At 38.4% G+C, this 23,607-nt stretch overlaps 2 protein-coding genes and 1 long non-coding RNA gene across 4 annotated transcripts in view; 1 reads left to right on the top strand and 2 right to left on the bottom strand.

Annotated features, from left to right (window-relative positions):
• LOC306858939 (uncharacterized protein) overlaps positions 1–23,607 on the top strand; it is a 429,579-nt gene that overhangs the window by 106,605 nt on the left and 299,367 nt on the right. The gene's annotated exons all lie outside the window — the stretch shown is intronic.
• LOC306858963 overlaps positions 1–23,607 on the bottom strand; it is a 1,377,007-nt gene that overhangs the window by 1,200,812 nt on the left and 152,588 nt on the right. The gene's annotated exons all lie outside the window — the stretch shown is intronic.
• On the bottom strand, positions 13,730–20,451 carry LOC306858753 (uncharacterized protein). 2 transcript variants are annotated; one of them, XM_079399448.1, is made up of 3 exons: positions 20,257–20,451; positions 19,091–19,241; positions 13,730–16,554 (listed from the first exon to the last, which is right to left on the bottom strand). In XM_079399448.1, the coding sequence occupies exons 2-3, from the start codon at positions 19,173–19,175 to the stop codon at positions 14,888–14,890; spliced, it is 1,752 nt and encodes a 583-aa protein (XP_079255574.1). In that variant the 5' UTR covers positions 19,176–19,241; positions 20,257–20,451; the 3' UTR covers positions 13,730–14,887. The 2 variants fall into 2 exon arrangements, with proteins under 2 accessions (XP_079255574.1, XP_079255575.1); XM_079399449.1 differs by lacking the exon at positions 20,257–20,451 and having other exon boundaries at positions 19,091–19,954.

The raw sequence follows: 23,607 nt of genomic DNA, 5'->3' as shown, positions 1-23,607 counted from the left end.
AGAACTTCATCTTTGTTTCCAAATGCAATGACTTCAGTTTTCTCCTTGTTTAACTGAAGGAAGTTCTGACACATCCAACTGTTAATTTCATCAATGCATTAGCAGAGGGAGTCAATGGGGCTGTAGTCATTTGGAGATAAGGCTAGGTAAATCTGGGTATCATCAGCATAGCTGTGATAGGCAATTTGGTTCTTCCTCATTATCCTTGACTTAGTGGGAGCATATACAGGCTAAACAAGAGCGGTGCAAGAATTGAGCCTTGTGGGACTCCACATGTCATGGCCGTCCACTTAGAAGGGAGAGGTTATTATGTGACTATAGGAGAGCATACGTCTAAGTATGACCTGAACCATTTGAGTGCCATCCCAGAAAGCCCGACCCAGTTTTACAGTCTCTCTAGAAGTATGTTATGATCGACAGTGTCAAACGCAGCACTAAGATCTAGTAGTACCAGCACTGATATTTTGCCAGAATCAGAATTGAAGCGAATATCATTTATAAGCATCTCGCTCAAAAATGACCAAAGAGTTTCGATAACTTTCCTATTTAAAGCTTGTCTCTTCTGTATTTACATTGTGTACTAAGACCGACGGAAAATGAAAAGTTGCGATTTTCTAGGCCGATATGGCTAGGAACTATACTCTCGTTCCGACCTAATATTCAAGGGAATTTGCTGCCGTACCATGGGTGCAGCCCATGGTCCCCGGCTATATCATAACTAGTTACCTAGTTGGGGACTACTTTCAGGCGCTGCGTAATATCATCGCGCCCGCTGCACCCATGGTACGGCAGCAAATTCCCTTGATTATTACGCTGGAACGAGTTTAGTTCCTACTTTTCATTTTCCATCGGTCTTGGTACACAATGTAACTATTAGGGATGGGAAGATTCCCAGATTTGTTCGGTGCATCAGCAAAAAAAGATGCTGAGAAACTCGAAACTCTCTCATCATCACTGCGCGTGAATACTTCAAAAACGGTAAAACTCAACCGCTTAACTCTTGGAAAGTTGTAAAATGAGCCTATTTCCAATAAAAGTGGAGGGTTCCTTTAATGAACTGATTCCAATAGGGTCATTTAGATGAGCTGAGAGAGTGAATGGCTGTGGCGAGCGAGTGCTCCATGATAAAAATATATAATGTTGACATATTTAGAAGTATATTGTATGATTTGTGTTTGTGCCACTATTACATGGGTGGTAAAATCAAGTTTGATGTTCACCTTCATTATATTAACATGCACGTGTGATTGTCGAAACTGATCACCACTGTTGAATGTGTTGTTGGCAGAATAAATCTCTACACAAAACAGAGACTGGTGTCCATTGCAGTTTGTACACGACACAATGCAGAGGCAATCCTCTTACACTTGTCGTGTGCTTTAATAAAAACAAAAGGAAGTTAAAATGTGCCATATAATGTTAAGTTTAATTAAATTCAGAAACTGCAAGTTGTTACAACTTAAAAAAACAAAAGCTGTTTATTCAGCATAATTAAGCCTCACCTCCATTGACATCCATTCAAACTAAACGGCCTCTATTCTCCTTCCCTGCATATCTCCAAAGCGGCAGCATTAGACCTTGTGCTTTTTTTTGCTAAAGGTTGCAGGCATGCCTTCCAGAGGCTTTGGCCTTAGAAATCCTGAAGACCTTAACCCTCAGGCTGTGTTCAAATCCCTCTAACACTTGTGGTGTTCCCGGTAAAAATGTCCGGGGCACAAAAAATAGCTTATAAATCTCTTATTATGCTATATTATCACCAAATATTGGTATCAATCTTTTTGTCAGCTTGTTTTCTTAGATTCTTTCAATTAGAACTGTTTTTTTTATTATTTAATTTAGAAACTGATTGATCGTAGGCCTCTTTTAGCTGTTTTATAAATCTACTTTTTCAAACTCGTGTCAGTCTTCGACACGTGTTCATAACAGTCTCATGACACATACGTATGCATTCCTCTACTTACAAACAAGGCACAGCACATCCAGGTTCAACATCAGAAAGGAGGCTCCTGCATCAGAACCTCAAAGACTTTTCCAGCACGCATAATGTGAAGATCCTGGATGGGAACGTGAGTGTAGCATTTCCCAGTCCTGTTCCTCTCCCGATTTAGGTGAATTATTCTTAGATTAGAGAACACATTTATTATTAACTAATTGCTTATTAGCATGAATATTACTAGCATATTGGCCGTTTTTAGTTCATATAAAGCACATATTAATGCATTATTCTGGATCCCCACACCTAAACATAACCACTACAACTACCATACTATCAGTAAGCAGCAATAAACAGCTATTTGGGGAAAAACTCCTGGTTATTATTGAATGTGTTCCATAATCTATAGTGTTACCATAGATAGATGGATAGAAGATTTGTGGTGTTAATCAAGCACATTTATTTTAAATCTTTATAAATAGAGTTGGTGAAGATTGTCAGATTTACCTTCTGCATCATTAACTTCAAAATATCTAAGGTGTCTTTACATATTAGTTTCTAACTTTTCTTTCTGAATCTTGATGTTTTCAAAACTTTTGGTGCCTTTAAACTGTGCTATCCCTGAAATATTCAAACAGAATTTTTTTCATTGTTATTTTCTATTTATAACCTTTTATGAAACAATTAACCCCCACTTTAGTGTTTTGTACTGAATAAAGACAAATAATTGATGAATAAAAAAATAATCAAATTAATGTCTCATTTATAGCAGAGGTGTGAAAGTTTTTTTTTTTTTGTGGGGTGTGAAATTAACAAGCAAAATTAATTGGTAGTGATTGACATTTTGAATAGAATAATGAAAATAATTTATACTAATAGATCTTATTATTTGTAAATTGCGCCTTTCTACAAACCCAGTAACATTATTACATAGGAGTAGATGAAAATTAATAATGATAATAAATACTACTACTAATGATAATAATAATATGATATATTCTGATATTTTTGTTTTTATGTTTGATCTTTCTTACAGTCCGAGTAATTCTGAGATTTAAACAGTTCTTGATAAAACAATATAATTTAAGGTATTGCACAATTAACTAATTATGTATTGTAGGCAACTTGGAGATGAACAGGATGATAGAGAGGTAACACTGTTAAACAGATCATTTACTGAAGGTTAAACTCTTAAAAGAATGAATTTAACACTGCAAATATTGCTAGATCAAAAGAAAATAGAAAATTCACTCACTTCTTTGATTTGAGGTAGCCTCCGCTTGAAATATGTCCTCTTCTTCACCCGTCGCACTCGCTGAAGATGGACACAGGGCCTCGTTTGCAGCATTCTGTGCCTCTTCGCTGATGTCCTGTGGAACGGTTTTAAATTTCAGCGTTCCAGACCCGATGAATAAATACATTTGTCCATAGCCTATGTGTTGGGCGGGTGTAATTTTGTAGGATGTAACTCACCCCTTCTTCAAATTCAGGGGTGATCCCTTCTTTTTTATTAAGGTACACAGTTGTACCATCACTTAATGCACTAACCATTTCTGTTTTAACTTTAGCAACTTCTATTTTTTTGCCTTTCATAGTGTAGGTCAGTGCGCGTCGATTGAGACGGGTGTCCACGCACTTGCACCTCTAAAACACCCGGGAGAAGTAGGAGCTGCCATTCTGTGGAAATGAGAATACAGAGAAGGGTACTTGTAAAAACTGTCTAAATAAATAAAAGGCGGACGTAACTCGGACACTTTTCTAACGGGAATGCATCTCACAGTGATCACCGGTGATCGGTTCTGCGCAGATTTTGCTAATCTCAAATGAACCTTTTCTTACACCGCTGATGATTGACAGCCTGTAATGTTTTCTAGTGTCTGTGTTCGTGTCAGTGTTTCTTTGTTATCCTGTGCCTTGCCTTGCTTTTGTGTTTTTTTGGATCTTGGACTGTTTATCTGTTTTTTACGATCGTTTGCTGCCTGCCCTGACCATTGCCAGTTCTGTGGATTACTCTCTTGCCTGTGCCTGGGATATTACTGTTTGCTGGTGATAATTATACACAGTTATCACATTGTGTGCTTCAATTCTTTTAAAATCTACCTCATACTTAATAGGAATTAAATAACCCCCCGCCCTCACCTTCCATGGTCGATATTCGTGTTGGTTGAAAACTGCAGTCAGTCAACAGATAGTGGATATAATCAAGTGAATGGTCAAAAAAAATTAATTGTATGGGTTCCAGCTTCAAATGAATGCAAAATGTGCCAATAAAAAGGGTTCTTACTAGTTAGTTTATGTGACAATTTCAAACAATCAGGGTTGATCATTACATTGTACAAAGGGAACAGAAAAATCTAATCTGGTTGTGTTTTTAATTAGTTTTATTCAGAGATTGTATTCTGATTATTCATAATAGGCCAAATAAAGCTTGTGACATATACGTGGCAGATTTAATACACCATGGAAACTGGTCAATGCTTAGCATATTCCTTATAAATTATAATATAAAAAGAGATCTTTATTAAAAACATATTTTGTTTAACAGTACTATTACTACCAATAATAATAATAATACTAGGCTACTTTCATGAGTTGTTGAATCTGGCTCATTCGTAGGTAGGTGACTAGATTTAATTGAGGAATACACCTGTGTGTGTGTGTGTGTGTGTGTGTGTGTGTTTTAAGCTATTACAATTATTTGAATAATTGAAATTATGATAATATGGCCATGCTTATCCGTTATAACTTTTTTATATATACATTTATGACATTTTGACAAATTAGTGCATTTTTAATTTATTTTTATGGACGTAATACATTATGTGCAGTTAAAGGTGCAATAGGTGATTGGCCTTAGTTATCGTGGTGGTAAACACGAGAGTGCTTATTCCTGAGTGAAATGTTTTAGTCTTAATACTGCTGCTGAGCAAGTATGATGCCTGTCTACAAGCATATGTCAGTGAATGCATTGAAAAGAGTAAAATGATGCATGAAAGTGGACATAAAGGAAGAGATTCCCTTTTGACTTTGCTGTCCAAGACAACAGTAAACAAAGTCATTAGTGTTATCAGTCTCTTAATCCAACAAAGCATTGCTAAAGAAGTTAAGGAAGCTGGAATGGATGAGGTACAAATGGATACAACACAAGATTTGACAGCTAAGAATCAATGCGCCATAGGCCTATTTCACAATATGGCGGCCGAGAACGGAAGTAGGGAAGCGGTACTTCCGGTCGCGCCGCTGCCCGTTACGATCGTTTCATTCATTCATTGCCATAACTGAGTGCGAACTCGTTTTCTCACAGTCATTAATCAGTTTACCAACACTAAGAATTGCAGATGTTGTCCGTTTTGTTGATAGATTGCAGGGAGATGTGAGGCGATCAAAACTGGACAAAGGTTTTACATTTTTTTATGAACAATTTGTTTTTGATTACCAAGGTATGTATTATTTTGTATCAACTGACTGCATATACATGCTCGTGTGCTGCTGGAAGGTGTTTGTGCAACCATCTACTCTACCAGACAGCACATTTTAGTGCGCTAGGCACCAAGAATGTTCCAGCTGCCCTTGCATCCACAAGCAAGCAGCAGGCCTGGCATAGGCCCCGCACCCAGGTAAAATGAATAAGAAAACTACTGATCATTCAAACTGTTTTTATTTGACAACAGATAACAATTAATAAAGCAGTAATAAGTCAGCATTAATAAATAAATATTATATATACATATATAAATTTTAGGTGCATAATGTGCAAATCAGACTACAATCCCGTACAATATATATATAATAAATGTTTTGTCAGGGCATAACTCCAGAACCAGTGGATGAGCTTGAGGTGCGCAAGCCAAAAGCCTCTGGTAGGAGCAGTGTGCAATCAACCCTGTACAAAGCATATGGAGGTAATCTCCAAATACTAATAAAATACATTTCCGAAATGGTTAACAATTAACACAGTGAGACATAAACATTTTGTTTTAGGACCTTTTCCTGATAATGATGTGATTGCTGGAGCAGCATCCCTCATTTCACTTCGACCTCAACCCCTCATAGCAAAGATTGTTGATGGGATGTCTGCTGTAACCATGGTGTCATCAAAATTTGGAGAGGTCCCAAAAAGTTCACTGCTTTCTTACCAGTGTCCTGTTGTGCTGCCAACGGATTTGCTTGCCCATCCAAATGCACCAGAATTCTACCTGTCCCACAATACACACTTCCACAATATCATTTTGTCCCTGGCAGCTGGGCTGAACTCATGCATATGCAGAACCTGGAGGTGACACCTCAAATGTCAGGGATCATTGAGGCGGGAACACGGGATCAATCCAAAAGCCCACTCTGGTTCAGCATGCGTCGCCTCTGACTTACAGCAAGCAAGTTCTATGAAGCAGCTCATGTGAGGTCAGAATCCACTGCAAAAACACTTGCTGGCCGGATCATTAAAGGTGCGCCCCAGACCAAAGGAATGCGTAGAGGAGTTGAACTTGAGCAGAGGTTCTTCGCCGCTATGCTGAGACTTTCAGTGTTAATGTACTTCCATGCGGTCTCATCATCCACCCTGAAGCTCCACACCTTGGTGCTAGTCCAGATGGCAAGGTGGTTGACCCAAATGAAGACCCTCCCTATGGCCTGGTAGAAGTAAAGTGCCCTGATGTGAAAGACATAGGAGCAGCATCACACACTGAGTTTGTTGGGGGCCAAGCCAAACTAAGGAAATCACACACCTACCGCTGGCAAGTCCAGGGTCAGCTGATGGTCACTGGCTTAGCTTGGTGTGATCTGGTGACAAATACCAGGGGTGACTTCACTGTGGAGAGAGTATGGAGAGATGATGATCTTATCCAAGAAATCAAGGCTAAAGCTGATGAATTCTACTTTGGCACATACATTCACGTTTTGCTAGGGAGAAAATAGGCAGGAAGTGCTGCCTAACCAATGATGTTTCTATTATTCACCGTTATATAGTTATTTAGTTTGCAAGAAAAAAAACATTAGTCATTCATAGTTCATTTAAGGTTTAACTGCACTAGACTTTAGGATTTTTTTTTAACATTCAATTTAGAGTAAGATTTATGATAAAGATTGAAGAACATTGAAAATATGTTGTTGAAACTTACTTTTCCCAAGCTGGAACATTTTATATTTATTTTGTTTAAAGTACACAAGTACATTAAGATACTAAACTGCTGAAATTATGTAGTGAAGAGTCTGTACCTGATCTTGTGATGATCGATGTTACTGGCTGATGTTATGATGTCAGAAAGTTGTGAAGACACAGGACACCTGATTTGGCTGCAATGAGCGAAAAATAGCAGGCTGACAGAATGTTCACTCTATCCAATATTTTATCTCACCTTCAAGATCTAAAGGACCCTGGTAATTTACCATTATGCAACAGCAGGACCACATCTGATTGACGGTGCCTGCTAAAGTGAGGGGAACAGGGGAATCCCAAATGTGGTACTCTTTTACACATCTAATTGCACGTTCAACAAGGATCCGGAGTCTGCCAATGGCCTGGGTTCTCTCAGTTTCCTCTCTGCTAAACTGGTCACTGTGCTTGAAGGGGGGGATGATTAATTTTGCCCTAACATCCTCCAACAGCTTTCCAATGAGGAAGCCCTTATCTGCCATCACCTCATCACCTGGCTCCAGTAAATCCAAGATTCCTGACTGCCTTGTCAACTCCTTGTCTAATGCTAATGTTACGTTGTTTCATCTCCATACATGAGTAACTGGTTTTGTGGTTTCACTAAAACAAGAAATACTGTTGTTGTAATGTTAGTTCTAAGTGTTTTGAGTTGTTTGTCTGGAGCTGATGCTGCTGGCGACCAACATCAAACTCTTGCTTGTATACTCTTGTGTAGGTCTAACATTACTGTGCGTTTATTTTTCATGAATCATTATTTTGCTTCACTTTTGCTATGATAAAAAACCCTCCGCACTATGTTTTTGAGGGAGCACAAATCCGGGGCCAGAGCTGAAGATGTTTGCCACCCAAGTGGAAGTATTACCACATCCTCTCCTTTCTACGTGACCCCTGCACCCCTGAAGAAAGTTCTGACAACTTGACGATTTTGGATGCTCCCTCAACATCCCAGTCCCCTGAGAACATCACATCTTCTCCTTTTCCTTCCACTTAGACGCATACATCTAATCTTACTACTCCAGCTCAACCCCAATGACACAAGGCCGTGTCTGAGCCCAAAAAGCACAAATTAGATAAAGCTGCAGAGGCCATGCAGTATGCTGTGGGTTTCCTGAAAAAAAACATGGCCTCCTCACCACACACTGGGTTTTTACTTTACTTTGAAAGTTGTCTAGAAAGCCTGCCAGACAACAAGGCGAAGAAGCTGAAAAGGTAGATAATTGAGTTGGCTCATGCGGTCTAAGATGAGGACTAGTATGTGGGTCAAAATCACCATAAAGTGCCTTTGAGACTTCACAATTTCCAAATTAAAAATCTGAGATTTTCCATTTAACCTCATATTTGTTGTATTAAGTAGACCTTAGGCTGTTAAAAATGCATGTTGGTCAAGCTCCAACACTTAACTGTCAGTCCTGTGTCTTGTTTCCCCCTCCTCTCGTGCCCATATTTGGCCTTCCTGTTCCTGCCCTCGTTTGTCATCATTAGTTCATTTGTCTCCAGCCCTGTTGAATTGCCCCGCACCTGTTTCTGTTCTTCCTCCCTGTGTTCATAAGCCCTGTGTCTCCCTGTCTCCCATGTCCTGTATTGTTTGTCTATTCCCGAAGCTCCATGTTCTGTGTGTTTGGAAATCTCAATAAAACTCCGTATTGGAAATCTCTGTGTCTCCTCGCTCTTGTACAGCGTGACATTAACTGCTGGCAGACAAAATATAAACAAACGACAAAAGATGTCAACCCTGTCATGGACAAATTAATAGTAGTATAAATATATTTTCATTGCATAGTGATTATAAAATGTAGATTTGCAGAAAGATAATGTGTCCCTTTACCAACAAAACATTTCAGATAATGGGAAAAGTCTTTTGATAATGAAATTATGGCCAAAATATTTATTGCCAAATAAAATATGCAATAGTTGCACATTCTTTTCTAAATAAAATCTAACAAGGATATTTAGTCAAACTTTTAAATAATACTAACTGGCCCTCATTTGTTTATTAAGAAATCACGCACAAGGTTTTGCTAACTTGTTAAAATAATTAGTTTATTTCCATAAAAGTTGAAGATGACAGGGTGGACCTTGGCATGACAGGGGTGGACAAAGGTTTAATGGGTGAACTAAGAGAAAAGGAACATCAGAGAAACAACAGTGACGACAATAAGAAACCCTTAAGCAATATAAAAAAGGTTTCAGGAATTAATTTTCTGCATCACTCTAATTGATCTTCCACAAACTTCCAAACAGACGGAGCAATCTGTAGAAAGCGCCAGTTCACAACTTGTGGTTCTGGCATTAGGCAAAGTATCTACCAATCATGGTACCAACTGATGTCCTTCCGGGGAGCTGGCCAAAAGAACTTGTTTGTGCCATTGCGGTGCAAACACATACTGCTTCATTTGTGTTGAAGTAGCTGCAGTACTCCTCTCTCACTTGTTTTGCCTGTAAAGATGAGTTTCTTTCTGAAGAAGCTGCAATAGGGCACAGACATTCTGGTTCTTCCCTCCAAGCTCCGTGAATGAGCCGATCCGTTTCTGTGTCCTCCTGATACACCAGACTGGGAGGCGTGTAGGTGTAGCGGGTAAAGCCTGGTACACACCAAGCCGACGCCGACAAACTAGTGTCGACGAAAGCAGACTGCGGGGTCGGCTCATGTCGGCAACGTCTGGGTCCAAAGTTGCCCTGACACACCAAGCCGACACTCGACACCCGACGGTCAATTAGCACGTCTGTTCTGCGCCTTTCTCACGCACTGGTTCACCAGCTGAACAGCAAAAACACTTGTATCGTGCCTAGTGTCACATTGCGTGGTGTAGGATAGGGCCCATAGTCTGTTTTGACATAGCGTCCTGCAAGAAAGAGCCTATAGTTAAAGATCTGCTTGTTGTTATTCAGTTGTGTTCTTGGATATGGGCTCATCATCCATGGCATCAAACCAAAGGCCTCATCTGCCACAACAACATAAGGGACAGGGGTCTGATGACCAGGCTCCATCTAGTCTCACGCAATCTTTCCAGTTACATACATTGCACTGCAAAAGGAGATGCATCCAAACCGTCAATGAACCTTGTGTGCCTTTGAGCCCCAGTGAAAAAATGTATGTGGATTATTTAATGTACCATAAAAAGTGGTCATGTGCCCAGACACTTTGGCAGCGGTGCGAAGTTCATTGCAGTGTACATAAACAGCTTTCAAAAATGTTTCTTTCTGGAGAACTTGAACCCTTCCTCTGTGTCCTGACATGACCGATTCACCATCTAAGCAGATGATCCAACCCAAGTGGTTCAATGACCTCGAGGATCCTTTGTGAAATTCCAGGAGCAGACATTTTGATAATGAATAACTGATCATATTATTCTTAAAACCAGACGGTCTATTCTGGTATTACAAGCAATGTCTCCTGTTCTAATGATAGTTTTATAAGAAACGTAAAGGCAAGTGTGCCTAGGATCATGAAGGTCAATAATGTAAAGTCCATCCAATAAACACATGCATACCTGACATTTTGAACTGCATACCTGGTTTATAGTTCTATTGGTTACTATATGTAAGGTTTTTGTCTAAAAATGATCCAAAATCAATTTCTGAGCAAGTACATAACCAGCCAGCATTCAAAACTATCTCCATACCTTAGTTCGATTCACAATGGTAAGCTTGTTTACATTATTTAATGTTTTCCAATTTGAGTGGTACTGGTGAGTTTTCGTAAGAAATACAAGCATGCCGCCATTTGTCTTTGCATCATTAGGTCATGTAAACATGAAGGAGTCCCGGCTTGCAGGTCATATCACATGTGAGGATGCTGCAGATGGCGGATCATTAATAGCCTTTTCTCACAGCAGCTGGAATCATTAAATTTATTTTGATGGCAGACATTTCAATTGTAAAGTATAACAACTATAATTTGCACGGTTTGATGTCATATGATCATTAGATTTAATCACCATTGGTAGAACGATGCACTGTAATGCTTTTCTTTTTTCTTTTGATTAGAACAAAAGTGGCAGACATGTTACTTGATATTTTCACATTCAAATAAAATTCTTACTTCCAAGACGTATAATCTGTGATTCTGAAGTACAGTGAATATCCACACCGGTGCGGTGACTGACAGTCACACATCAAAACATTAGATTCATCTGCACTGAGGAGCTGGGCGATGCACAACTCACATAAAGATGATAATTCTGCAAATAACTGCAATTGCAGGTTTCAAATAGGGATGGCGACAGAGGCAAAATTTACAGGCTGCAGCTTTAGAAGAAGCATGAGACCATTTCAGCATCATAAGAAGATGAGATATTCTCTGCATGAGGGGAGTGAATGAACAGCGCTCGCTTCCATCCTCAACGACCAAGGTGAGACCCTTGAGCAAGAGACCTAATCCCCAAGTGCCACAGCAAAAATGGCTGTCCACTGCTCCAGGTGTGTGTTCACGGTGTGTGTGTGTGTGCATGTTCACTACTCACTGCTGTCAACTTTTATGATGGCTGTTGTATGAAATAAAAATAGAAATATTTTATATAATAGTAGTATTTAAATCTAGAACTTACTATTAAGAAATTGGTGATTGTGATTTTAGTGTAGCAAATTAGCTCAAAGGGCAAATGTATATAAATAATTACAATTAATTATGATTAATTACAATTATTTATATCAGCTGCCAGTAGTAACTGTAGCAGAATTAAATTGCCATCAACTAATCTGTTCGTCCAGCAAACATTTAGTGTAAATTCATATCAACTCTAAGAAAGGGTATTTTCGTGGCCACAGAAAATAAGTGACTTTCCTAAGTATTAATCTATTTGAGCATGTAGCAAGGACCAAAAACATAAAGGGATATTAATTTGCAAGGCATGTAATTTTTGCACAAGAGTTTTATTAACTAATTACTAACACAAACTAGTCTAACAAACATACAATCACTCATACATGGGAAAAGGGCAAATGAGAGTTGATGGATGAAACAATCAGGAAAACCACCTGAGTAAAACCATCAGCGCTGTTTATAACGGGGTCTATAGCTTATACTAAACCTCTGTTTTGTTTAGTTAATTGTACGATACTTGCATTGCCTTGGTCATTGACGAGTGTCCAGATGCAGTCTCGGATGAAAGTCTTGATGGTTTCAAGGGTTCGGACTTGCGATCACGTTCTTCCGGGTTTGAAGAGTGATGAACCCCAAAGATGTTCTGACTCGATGGTGATTGGGAGTTTCTTCCCAGGTGGAAAGTGAAAAAGATCTAAGAGAGACATCAGTTGAGATCCTAGGGTCTTTGATGAATGGAAAGTCAAGGCTGCGAGGCCTGGCACCAACTTAGGGGTCCAGAAGAGTTCTAGCCCATCCTCCTTATCCTCTCAGGATCCTCTAAAAGAACTGCAGACTGGCTATATGTTGGAGCACACCGGGAAAATATTTGGGAGGCGGGGGTGGGGGGGTTATGACCCTTTGTCTGGGAGCATAGTCATTTGCATATGTAATGTGACTGAGCATTGATGCAAAAACTACTAATATGTTGCCTATGTATCAACATGTAATATAAACTCTCGATTAGATCATCTGAAGATGAATTCATCGATACTAAACATGGTATAGGTAAAGTTATATGAACGAGTGGTTCTATCATAAGCATGCATAAAACAGCATACTATACAACAACAGTAAAAATATACACAGTGACCTTAAGGATATGTGTGTTCATTCAAAGAAAGGTTTTTCTATGAATTAATTACAGAAGAGTCCATTTTTATGGGCATTGTGTGTCTTTCCTAGGGAGAAATGGAGAGTTGCTCTGCCCGCATTCCTTTGAGCAAATAAAAATAGTGTTATCAGATGGTTTGTCTTTGGTTGCCATGGAACCAGAGGCCTGTTCTGCCCTTTGGAGGTGTTAGTTGCATTTCGGGGGAAGGCCCTTTGGTTAGGTGAGGGGGTGTTACGCCCCATTCACACGGGGCTTTGACGTCAACGTCTCTCGTTTACTTTGAATGGACTGACGTCAAGCATTGCCTAACTGAATTGTGGGTCCTTTGCGTTGCTTCCCTGGCGTTGCTCGCGGCAGAAGTTGAAAACTTGTCAACATTTCAAGCGCCAACGCAGGCGTCAGTCAATCAGATTGCCTTATGCAAATACCCTAGCGCAGACGCTAACCAATCCCGTTCATGCAACACCAGAAAAATAATGTGATTGGCTGTTGTCACTATGACGGTCGCGTCTGCACCAAGCTTCAGACACACCCTCTGTCAAGCGTTGATGCCGACGCCCGAGTGAATGGGGCGTTAGAGATTATTTGTTAAAGTAGTTGTGTGTCGGATTAGTCCAAATGCTACATTAGTTACATTGCTTTGACATAAGATGGCAACAAGAGAATAAAGTAGTAACAACTATTATATTGACAGAGACTGAAACAGGGATGTAAACAAGTTAGTTATTTTTATTTTCAACAACAGCTTGTAGAAATTCAAGAAATTCAAACGTATATTTTATTGTTAATATGGGATTAAACAAGTTATGCTACAACACATTTCAGATCAGATGTGCTAAAACAATTTTCTATCCTTAACTGTTTTAAATCAATTTCTATATAATTTTAAAATTACTTGTTTTTTTTAATTCCCTGCTTTTATTGCTAATGACTATTTCACTTTCTTTTATGTAAAGCACTTTGAATTACCGCTGTGTATGAAATGTGCTGTATAAATAAACATGCCTTGCCTGTCATTCGCTGGAATACGCTGATGACGTATCATTTCTGCGCAAACAGGGTGTGCAGAGGTAAATACATAATTTGACAGGAAGGCAGGACAACCTATCATAATATTCTGACAGAACATTTTGATTGGAACATTACATGGTCCTATGCCTTCCACAGACGATATAAATACATAGATAAATTTAGACCACTTAACTTAGAGCTTGCTATCAGGATGTGAAGAGACTTTCAACCAGCATAACAAAAAATGTTTTTGAACCAAATCACCTATCCTGCCTTTAGTTTAAAAACTACAATTAAGTTTTATAGAAGCTTCAGCCAACACCGACATGTTGCTGCTGTAGTTCTGTTACTCTGAATCACTTAATACACAGGTCTATTTTGACAGTCTCGTCAGGTATTTTGTTCCGTTAATTGCTACAGTTATCGCTGTCAATCATAGAAATTACTTGTGGAACAATTTTTTGTGATACAGCCTTCAATCTTAAATTACAGTTTTTGTTCATTGAGGCCAGAGGAGAACTGGTCCCCCAACTAAGTCTGGTTTCTCTCAAGGTTTTTCTTCCACTCGTCACTTGAGTTTGTGTTCCCTGCCATTGTCACCTTTGGTCTGCTAAATTTGCATATAGTACGGGAACTGAAGATCAGATATATATCCATTTTGTGAAGACACATTTATGGGCAAGTGTAAATGGAACAGTTTTAAAAAACCAGATAGCTATCCAATCAGAGAAAATGCATGAAGTGACCCAGGTGGAAACGGGCCCTCAGATAAGAACATGATGGAACTGAATTAATCTGGATAATGACATTATTTCCTGCCTTCATAATTGAGTTTCATCACTAATGAACTTTACGATTAACTAATCTGACAACGACACTTGTATTAAATGACATTTAATTTTGAAAGTAAGTATCTGTAAACTTTCAAAGATGAATTTCATATACACAAAAGGTGTGTCCTGTGGCAAACCAAAATTGAATTATACTGAATTATAGCAAAGCAGATGGTCCCATACACAGCGGTTAAAAATGTAGAAGAGTCTCTCTAGAGGAGAAGAATGCAAATGGTCATTAAGGTGGATGATCAGATTTAGGTCACGTTCGGCTGTGGTGTGAACGTAGCTTTAGTTTCACACAGATGCGCATTTTCTGATGCCATTTTAAACTACTGAGCCATTTAAAACGCTTTCCACACGAAGAACACAAATATGGTTTCACATCTGCATGACTTTTCAGGTGTATCTGTAAGTGTGATGGCAAAATAAATGTTTTATTACACTGATCACAATTAAACTGCCTTCCTCCAGAGCGAACGTGCTTTTGATTTTTCAAACTGCTCCTTTTTCCAGGCCTCTTTCTACTCGCAGAGCACTGCAGTTTCTTTCCATGTGTTTGCAAATGACGGTTCAGGTCTCTTTTATATGTGAAGCTCCTCTTACACTGAAGACACGTGAAAGGTTTCTCTCCAGTGTGAAGCCTCGTATGAATCTGAAGGGTTATGTTCTGATTGAAACTCTTTCCACAGTGAGTGCAGGTGAAGGGTTTCTCTCCAGTGTGGATTCTCATGTGAACATTAAACTTTCCTTTAAATCTGAAACTCTTTCCACAGTCATGGCAAGTGAAAGACTCTCGAGAATGATTTTTTTCATGCCAGCTAAGGCGTCTCTTGTCTGGGAATCTTTGTCCACATTGATGACATTTAAACTCCTTTGAGTGAAGCGCCATGTGGTAAGTAAGGTTCGTTTCACGTGCAAAACGTTTTCCACACTGAGCACACACAAAAGGCTTCTCTCCTGTGTGAGTGGTCATGTGAGTTTTAAGATTTCCATTTTGTGTGAAGCTCTTCCCACACAGTTTGCATATGAAAGGCCTCTCTCCTGTGTGATTTCTCATGTGGGCATTAAGGGTTGATTTACTTGAGAAGTTCTTCCCACAACATTTGCAGATGTAAGAACTCTCTCCAGTGTGACATTTCATGTGTGAATCAAGGGTTGTTTTATGTCTGAAACACTTTCCACACTGATCACATGGAAAAGGCTTCTCTCCAGTGTGAACGACCATGTGAATCTGAAGAGATCCTTTGCGTGAGAAGCTCTTACCACACAGTTTGCAGGCAAACGGCCTTTCTCCAGTGTGACTTCTCATGTGGGTATCAAAGGGTGCTTTATATGTGAAGCTCTTCCCACACACATTGCATGTAAAAGGATTCTCTCCAGTGTGAAGTCTCATATGAGTTTTGAGGTTTCCTTTACAAGTGAAACTCTCTCCACACCGATTACATGTAAAACCATTCTCTCCTGAGTGTTCTCTCTTCGTGTGGTAATCAAAGGATACTTTATGTCTGAAACTCATTCCACACTGATCACATGTGAATGGCTTCTCTCCAGTGTGACGTTTCATATGGGAATCAAGACTTTGTTTATGTGTTAAACATGCTCCACACAGTTGACATATGAAAGGCTTCATTCCAGTGTGACTATTCATGTGGCGTTTAACGTTTTCTTTACGTGCAAATCTCTTTCCACACTGATGGCATTTGAAAGGCTTCTCTCCAGTGTGAACAATCATGTGCATTTGAAGGTTATATTTTTGCTTGAAACTTTTTCCACACTGATGGCAGGTTAAGTAACTGTTAGATTCGGTCTTCTGAACTTTTTTTGGTGAAGAAGTTGTTTCCACAGTCATTAAGCCAAGTCTCTCATATTGATCTTTCTCTTCCATCTTTGTCAGTTCTTGCTTCTCTTCTTTCAGCGCCATCAGGTCTAAAGTGAAAAAAAGACAAATACAGGTTAGTGGCACTTAAAGCAACAGACATCAAAACCAAGATAACCGTATTAAAACATCGAAACAAACATTTTCCAACAAAACTGGGATATTATTGACCAGTCACTCTTGGTCTTAGGGACCCACCACTCATTTTATGTCATGTCTCCATTTTAACACACCTGATTCAGATCACCAGCTCATTAGGTGAGAGCCCCATGAACATGCATAGTTGATATAAAAAAAACTGGATGAGTAACTTCTTACTGCTAAATTCCGAAAAAACAGAGGTGTTAATTATCAGACCTAATAACCCCACATGTAATAACCTAGAGCACTATCTAACACTTGACGGCTGCTCTGTCTATTCTTCTTCATCAGTAACTAGGTGTGCTGTTTGATAGCAATCTTTCATTTGAAAGCCATGTTTCTAGCATCTGTAAAACTGTTTTTCCATCTCAAAAACATTGTCAACACGGCATTGGCTCCCTATCAAACATCGTATAGATTTTAAAATCTTGTTAATTACTTATAAAGCCCTGAATGGCTTAGCTCCTCAGTACTTGAGCGAGCTCTTATCATATTATAGTCCTCCACGTCTGCTGCGTTCTCAAAACTCTGGCCATTTGATAATACCTAGAATATCAAGGTCGACTGCGGGCGGCAGATCCTTTTGCTATTTAGCTCCCAAATTCTGGAACAATCTACCTAACACTGTTCGGGACGCAGACACACTCTGTCAGTTTAAATCTAGATTAAAGACACATTTCTTTAACCTGGTTTACACATAACACACTAATACACTTCTATTATTCAAATCCATTAAAGGATTGTTAGGCTGCATTAATTAGATCAACCGGAACCGGGGACACTCCCCATAACACATGATGTACCCGTTACATCACAAGAAGAATGGCATCTACGCTAATATTTGTCTGTTTCTATTCTGTTTCTCAGTCCGGAAGATGATGTATGTGGCCCTGATCGTCGGCGGAGGCCGGACACCTGGATGAGCCCCGGGGACATATCCCCAGTGAAGACCTCAACTTAAAATACAATAAAACTTAAAATAAAACAAATAACTAAAAATATAATAAAATACCGAACTACATAATACTATTATTGTTAGAAATTGCAACAATATAAAAATAGAAATACAATACATTTATACATTTAAAATTAATTAAAACAATAAGTAAACATTAAATAAACAATAATATCCTGGCCATAGAAGAACTGGCCCCCCGACTGAGCCTGGTTTCTCCCAAGGTTTTTTTTTCTCCATTCTGTCACAGAGGGAGTTTTGGTTCCTTGCTTTGGTTCTCTGAATTCAATAATGTAATGGCTTTAACTGAAAATGTAATGTTTAATCTTATTATTATACATTACTGACACTCTATCCTCCAATTTGATACCGTTAAGTGCTTTGACACAATCTGTATTGTTAAAAGCACTATATAAATAAAGGTGACTTGACTCCACAAGGATTTGTACCATGGCATGGTTTCAAAACGATCGGCAGTATTTTGTTCAGGTTTTTCTTTTCTGTTTTTGCTATAATTGATACAAAAAACGTGTCATGGCAGCATCATGTGAATGTGTCGTCACGTGTGATTCACTGGAAAGCCTTAAAGTTGGAAGTGGAACAATTCAACTAGAATGTTCTCACATGCGACTTTGGCCGCACACAGACGCGTTTAGCTGTATACGCAAAGATTTTGTATCGTATCAGCGTTTCGTCCAGACGGATCTGGCTTTTTGGGAGTATGAAACCGCTATTTTTTTTTAAACCGGGCTCAAGAGTGGACAAATCTGAAAACGACACCTTTGCATTTTCGTGTGTGCAGCCAATCCGTATATTTTGTGAAATGATGATCTGAATAGCAGACTACATGCTTGTTGCAGATTGTGCTGCAGGAGCTGCTGAGCCTATTAGCTTTACTAGTTTTTCTTGTTGTTGTCTTGGGTTTGTATACAGCGCACAAGTCTTCTCCATTTTTAGTGTATCTCTGTAGCAGAATTACAGCGACACATACTGGTTCGGCATATCGTTTTGAGTGGGTTTCAGTGGTTTTGTGTGTACGCAGGTATTTCTTGAGTAGGGATGTGCAACAGCAATCGAGTCCTTGGCTGTGACAATGACGATCGATCATGAAAACAATGATCGTGAGAATTTTTTCACGAAAGCTCTGACTTTGTGTGGATGAGACTATAGTCTCGAATTCAGCATAAAAGCAGTGCCGTCTCTTCTGTTGCTCATGAAGTGGATCTGACAAATGCAATTTTCTCCCTGTTCTTTACAGTCACTTAGGACTTTTTTTTAGCTCATTTAAGATTTATTAAGTCACTTGCCAAAAACAGTCATTTTGACATTGTGTTTTTCTCTGGTCAGCATGAGGACCCACTCCATGTCAAATAAAACAACTTCAATCAGGACGCTCATGACATTCTTTAAAAATATCATTCATTTCAGTAGAGATGAACATTTAAATAAGGATTAAATGAGTGAGTTCAGCTTTGAGAATGAAAACCAACCTGTTTGTTCCTCAGTATCTTCATGTTTGACTCTGAATGCTTCTTCGATCTTCATGTCTTCTCTCTCCTCTTTAATAAACTCCATCTTTATAACAGTGTCACGTGGATCTCAGTCGCTTCAGCAGGAGTTTTCTGTGTTTAAACACTTTGTCTGTTTAAGATGAGAATAATTAAGAAAACCAAAAATAAATGCAAACTAGATCTCCGCGTGTCTCAATCTGCTCCCTAGTTACTGCACTGCTAAGTAAGCTGGTCAAAGTGATGCTAATGGCCTTAAATCACCATATTAAAATAAATGTAAAGTTAGGGTTGCCAACCGTATAAGACACAACTGTCTCGTATTTTAGGCATTAAAGAAGCCTTCCGTATGAAACACAGTTTTTCCCGTATTCACAGACATACCCAACAAACACAGAGCGATGGCTATATTGGGATCCTAATAAAAACAGTCTATGAACTTTCCTTGAATGCTTCTTTGTCTTTTATAACCTAAAGAGAAACTTCCCAGATCATTCCCTGCAGGTTCGTTTTAATTTTCATAACCATGTAAACTAATTAAAATGTTGCAAATGTTTATGAGTGATGACCAGCAGAGAAATTACTTAAATGTGTATTTTTAATAAACACAATTTGATGGCTGAAATGAGATTTTAATAAAGTGTAGAAATTAAAGCAGCCAAAATACATTATGGCCCAGTTTCACAGACAGAGCTCAGACTAAGCCAGGATTAGACCATAGTTCAATTAGGACTTTCAGTCATTCATTATAAAAACATGCTTACTGCACTTAAACTTAAAACACTACTGGGGTGCATCTTGAGACAAAAAACCAAAGGCACTGATATATTTTAAGATCAGCCAGTTGCAGGTTTATTTCAGTTGAAACAGTTCAGACTTGCATTTTAGTTCAGGACTAGGCTTAAACCCCGTCTGTGAAACCGGGGGTATAATGATCAGCTAAATCCAATTTTATAGCTAAAATATTAAGCCAAGGATAAGCATAGTGAGAAAAACATATCATAAACACATGAGGTAGCATCCCTTATTTGCCTTTTCTGACGTTGGCAACCAATAATTAAACCATTTTACGTTGTTTGTAAAACTATTACATTTCCTGGACTTTTTGCATTGATTTAAACACGTTAAATCCTTAAAAACACACAAACCTTTCTTCAGTCTGAATCTCAACAGATGCAGGAGAACAGAGGCGCAGTCTTCTTCTGGCTTTACTTATAAGTGCATTACCGCCACCTACCTTTGAAATGGACCATTCACACTACCTACAAACTCCTGATTAACCTCCCAACTCATCTTCAACCACCTCCAATCTTCCCTTTCTCCTCTCTCTCCTCCCAGAGGCTTCGGCGTGTTCAGCGGCACAGTCTTATGACGTCACATCATAAAAACAAAATAAAAGTCCCCTCTTCACACTGCTGCCTAAAATACACAAATGCTCATTTAAATGACAGAGGATTTCTGAGTTGATTTATTGGTGAAATACATATTTAAACAAATGTTGTCCAATGGTGTGTTGAAAACCAGATATGAAGAAATCTTAAAACTAGTGAATCCAAACAATAAGGCCTCTCAAGAGAGTTTAAAAGAGAGACTTGAAAAAAAGAAGGGCAGAATATATAGTATTGGGGATCTTGCTTGGAGGAAAACATATGTGAGCAACAACATCCAACTTGATCCAGAGTTTTTGGGCCCTTTTACAGTCCTCAGAGAAATTCATAATACTGAAAAAAAAGAATCTTGTTAAAAAATGTCTTATTGTGTGCAGACAGAAATGATGCATGGGCTGGGAGGTCAAAACTAAATTAACTGAAGTAATTTGCTGATCAGTCAACCATTTGTTATCTGGTAAGATGGCAGCATAAGACCTGGATAAAAGATGACCTGCAGAAGACTGACAGCCTTCTCGCCAGCATGCAAGTTGTTAGTGAAGAACCAATGTTGTGAGATTTTGTTCTAAAATATTATGTATGGTTATAATTACAATTACTGATCAATATTGGATGTCTTAATATAGACTGTGAGTTTTAGGTGCGCTCTAATGGGCAAGTATGGTACGTTCCATTGAGCAGCACCAATGAACTAGAGTGACCTTTGGGTGACTTCCAAGAACGTGTCAAGCATGGCACAAACAAGTATGATGAACGGCCACGAGCACATCTGCATCCAGGGGGAGTATGAGACTAAAGTAATCAGGAAAATGGTTCAAACTAGAATGAGTCTACAATTGGAAAGTAAACCAAGCGCAGTAAGAATTAATTGTAGCAAAACTAATGGGGTAAGACCAATCAGAGGCCAAGTGGTCACTTTTTGGTCAAAAAAGACACAATGGGGAAAGGCGCCCTGGGGTAAAATTGATCTTCTAAAGATCTTCTATCTTGATTCTTCTAAACCACTAGATGGCACAAAAAGGTGGCGTAGCACTTTCCAAAACATCTGTAAATTTTTTTGCCCCCCAGTAAAATCAATGTAATGTATTTTTATCCAATGATATTTTTTATTTTGTATTTTGAGAGAATTGTATGGTACTAATAAATATTTATGCAATAACTATTAACAAATTTTCCCACTGAAAATAGTACATTTTTCAAAACTAATTAATTAATATTTTTTTAATTAATGTAGTATTTCAGATTAAAATATAGACTAGGCCTTTCAAATCTATTTTTTTGAAGACAGATTAGTGCCACCTGGTCAGAGCAAAGAAAGAAAACATGTGTTATTTTTTTTGTGTTAAGCTAACAGACTTGTTATAGCACTTGCGTATCATTGCTCTTTTGTTGGTTTTGATTGATTCTATTGTCCTCATTTGTAAGTCACTTTGGATAAAAGCATCTGCTAAATGACTAAATGTAAATATCCTTTATAAATCTTCATAGTTCACATTTAGCAGTTGAAATAAAACCTGATGGTGCCAAATCCGTTCCCCCACCCCGATGAAGAGAGAGATGCTCTTCCAAACAAACTCCTCATTAAAAAATGTCGGCTCAAATGCATGAGCAATTGCACTTATTATGGGCTCAACAGTCCTTTCAAGTTCAGTCTCCTCCATTTCAATACAAGCATGTATTCAAAACGTAAAGAATGTGTAGATTACTTCACTGGGCAGTGGAGCAAACCGACCCGTGTTGCCACACGCTGTGGTATTGCAAGATGCCAGCATTCTTGCTCCAGAAGCTGTAACAAAACATCCTGTTTTCTTTCAAATAGTTACATTAATGGTGTTTGTTATATTATTTATTAAAGTGGAAATCAGTTTACTAAATATTAACTGACATTATTTACATTGCTAAATAATGTAACTTTTATTAGTTATGTGTGGTTTACATGCTCACAAACAATTCATGTCAAAGTTCGATAGGAGAAAAGGTTTTTTTGAGGAAATCCACTGCTTGATTATTTGCATTTAAGAAAATAGAGAAATTCAGTTTGTCAAAAAAATGATGTGAAAATTTTAATGTCCATTCACCTATTTGTTGCCTACCATATCTTAGGGAAGTATGTGGTTTCAGCCTCTGTATGTGTGTGTGTGTGTGTGTGTGTGTGTGTGTGTGTGTGTGTGTGTGTGTGTATAGAATATCATATGCATATGATGATGCATTTACATAGTTATTAACATTTTTAATCTAGAAAATAGATTTATTTATTTTTTCACAATTAAATGTACTTTAACGCTATACTTTACCATTAAATTACATAAAACTAGTTAAGCTGCTGCATGTAATACAAAGCCTGAGGAAATGATGGTAAATTTGACGTCTTTCTGTTTTAACCATTGTAATCAATTTTTTTCTCTATTAGTGAAATTATGAATTGTTTTTTCTTTGTTTTACTGTTGGGGAAAATGAGAACACTAAATATATTTGTTGCGGTTTCCATTCACCACTGTGTAAGTTCACCCAACTATGATAACTTCTACTTCAGACAACCCTGGAAATGTGAAAAGGATCTACACACAGGAAAGATCACATTACATATTAAAATAAATAATGTCACGGGGTCATTCAGTGACTCACTGCTAATTGCATGACATTATGCAAATAATCTGCTATGACAACTCTCAAGTGATTTGCATGGTAATGTACATAATAATGTTAAAGGGATAGTTCACCCAAAAACGGAAATGTGATGTTTATCTGCTTACCCCCGGGCATCCACGATGTAGGTGACTTTGTTTCTTCAGTAGAACACAAACAAAGATTTTTAACTCAAACCGTTGCAGTCTGTTAGTCATATAATGGGACTCATGGCTTTGAGAGTCAAAAACAAACATACAGACAAAACCAAATTAAACCCTGCGGCTCGTGGCGATACATTGAGGTCTTAAAACACGAAAAAAATGGTCTGTGCAAGAAGCTGAACAGTATTTAAATAGTTTTTTTACCTCTGATCCACCGCAATGTCCAACTGTCCTTTGGTTTTGTCTGTGTATGTTTTTTTTTTACTCTTAAAGCCGTATATATATTTCCATTGTCCTCATTTGTAAGTCACTATGTCTAAAA

This window comes from Barbus barbus, assembly GCF_936440315.1.
Source record: "Barbus barbus genome assembly, chromosome: 39".
Taxonomy (NCBI): domain Eukaryota; kingdom Metazoa; phylum Chordata; class Actinopteri; order Cypriniformes; family Cyprinidae; genus Barbus; species Barbus barbus.
Note: the sequence above shows the minus strand (reverse complement) of the source record. Positions and strands in the feature narration are given on the sequence as shown.

Excerpts from the sequence above, each read along its gene's own strand:
- LOC306858753 (XM_079399448.1), bottom strand. The coding sequence starts at position 19,175 with ATGGAGTTTATTAAAGAGGAGAGAGAAGACATGAAGATCGAAGAAGCA. Across the intron at positions 16,555-19,090 it reads AGATACTGAGGAACAAACAG|ACCTGATGGCGCTGAAAGAA; the intron begins GTTGGTTTTCAT and ends TTTTCACTTTAG.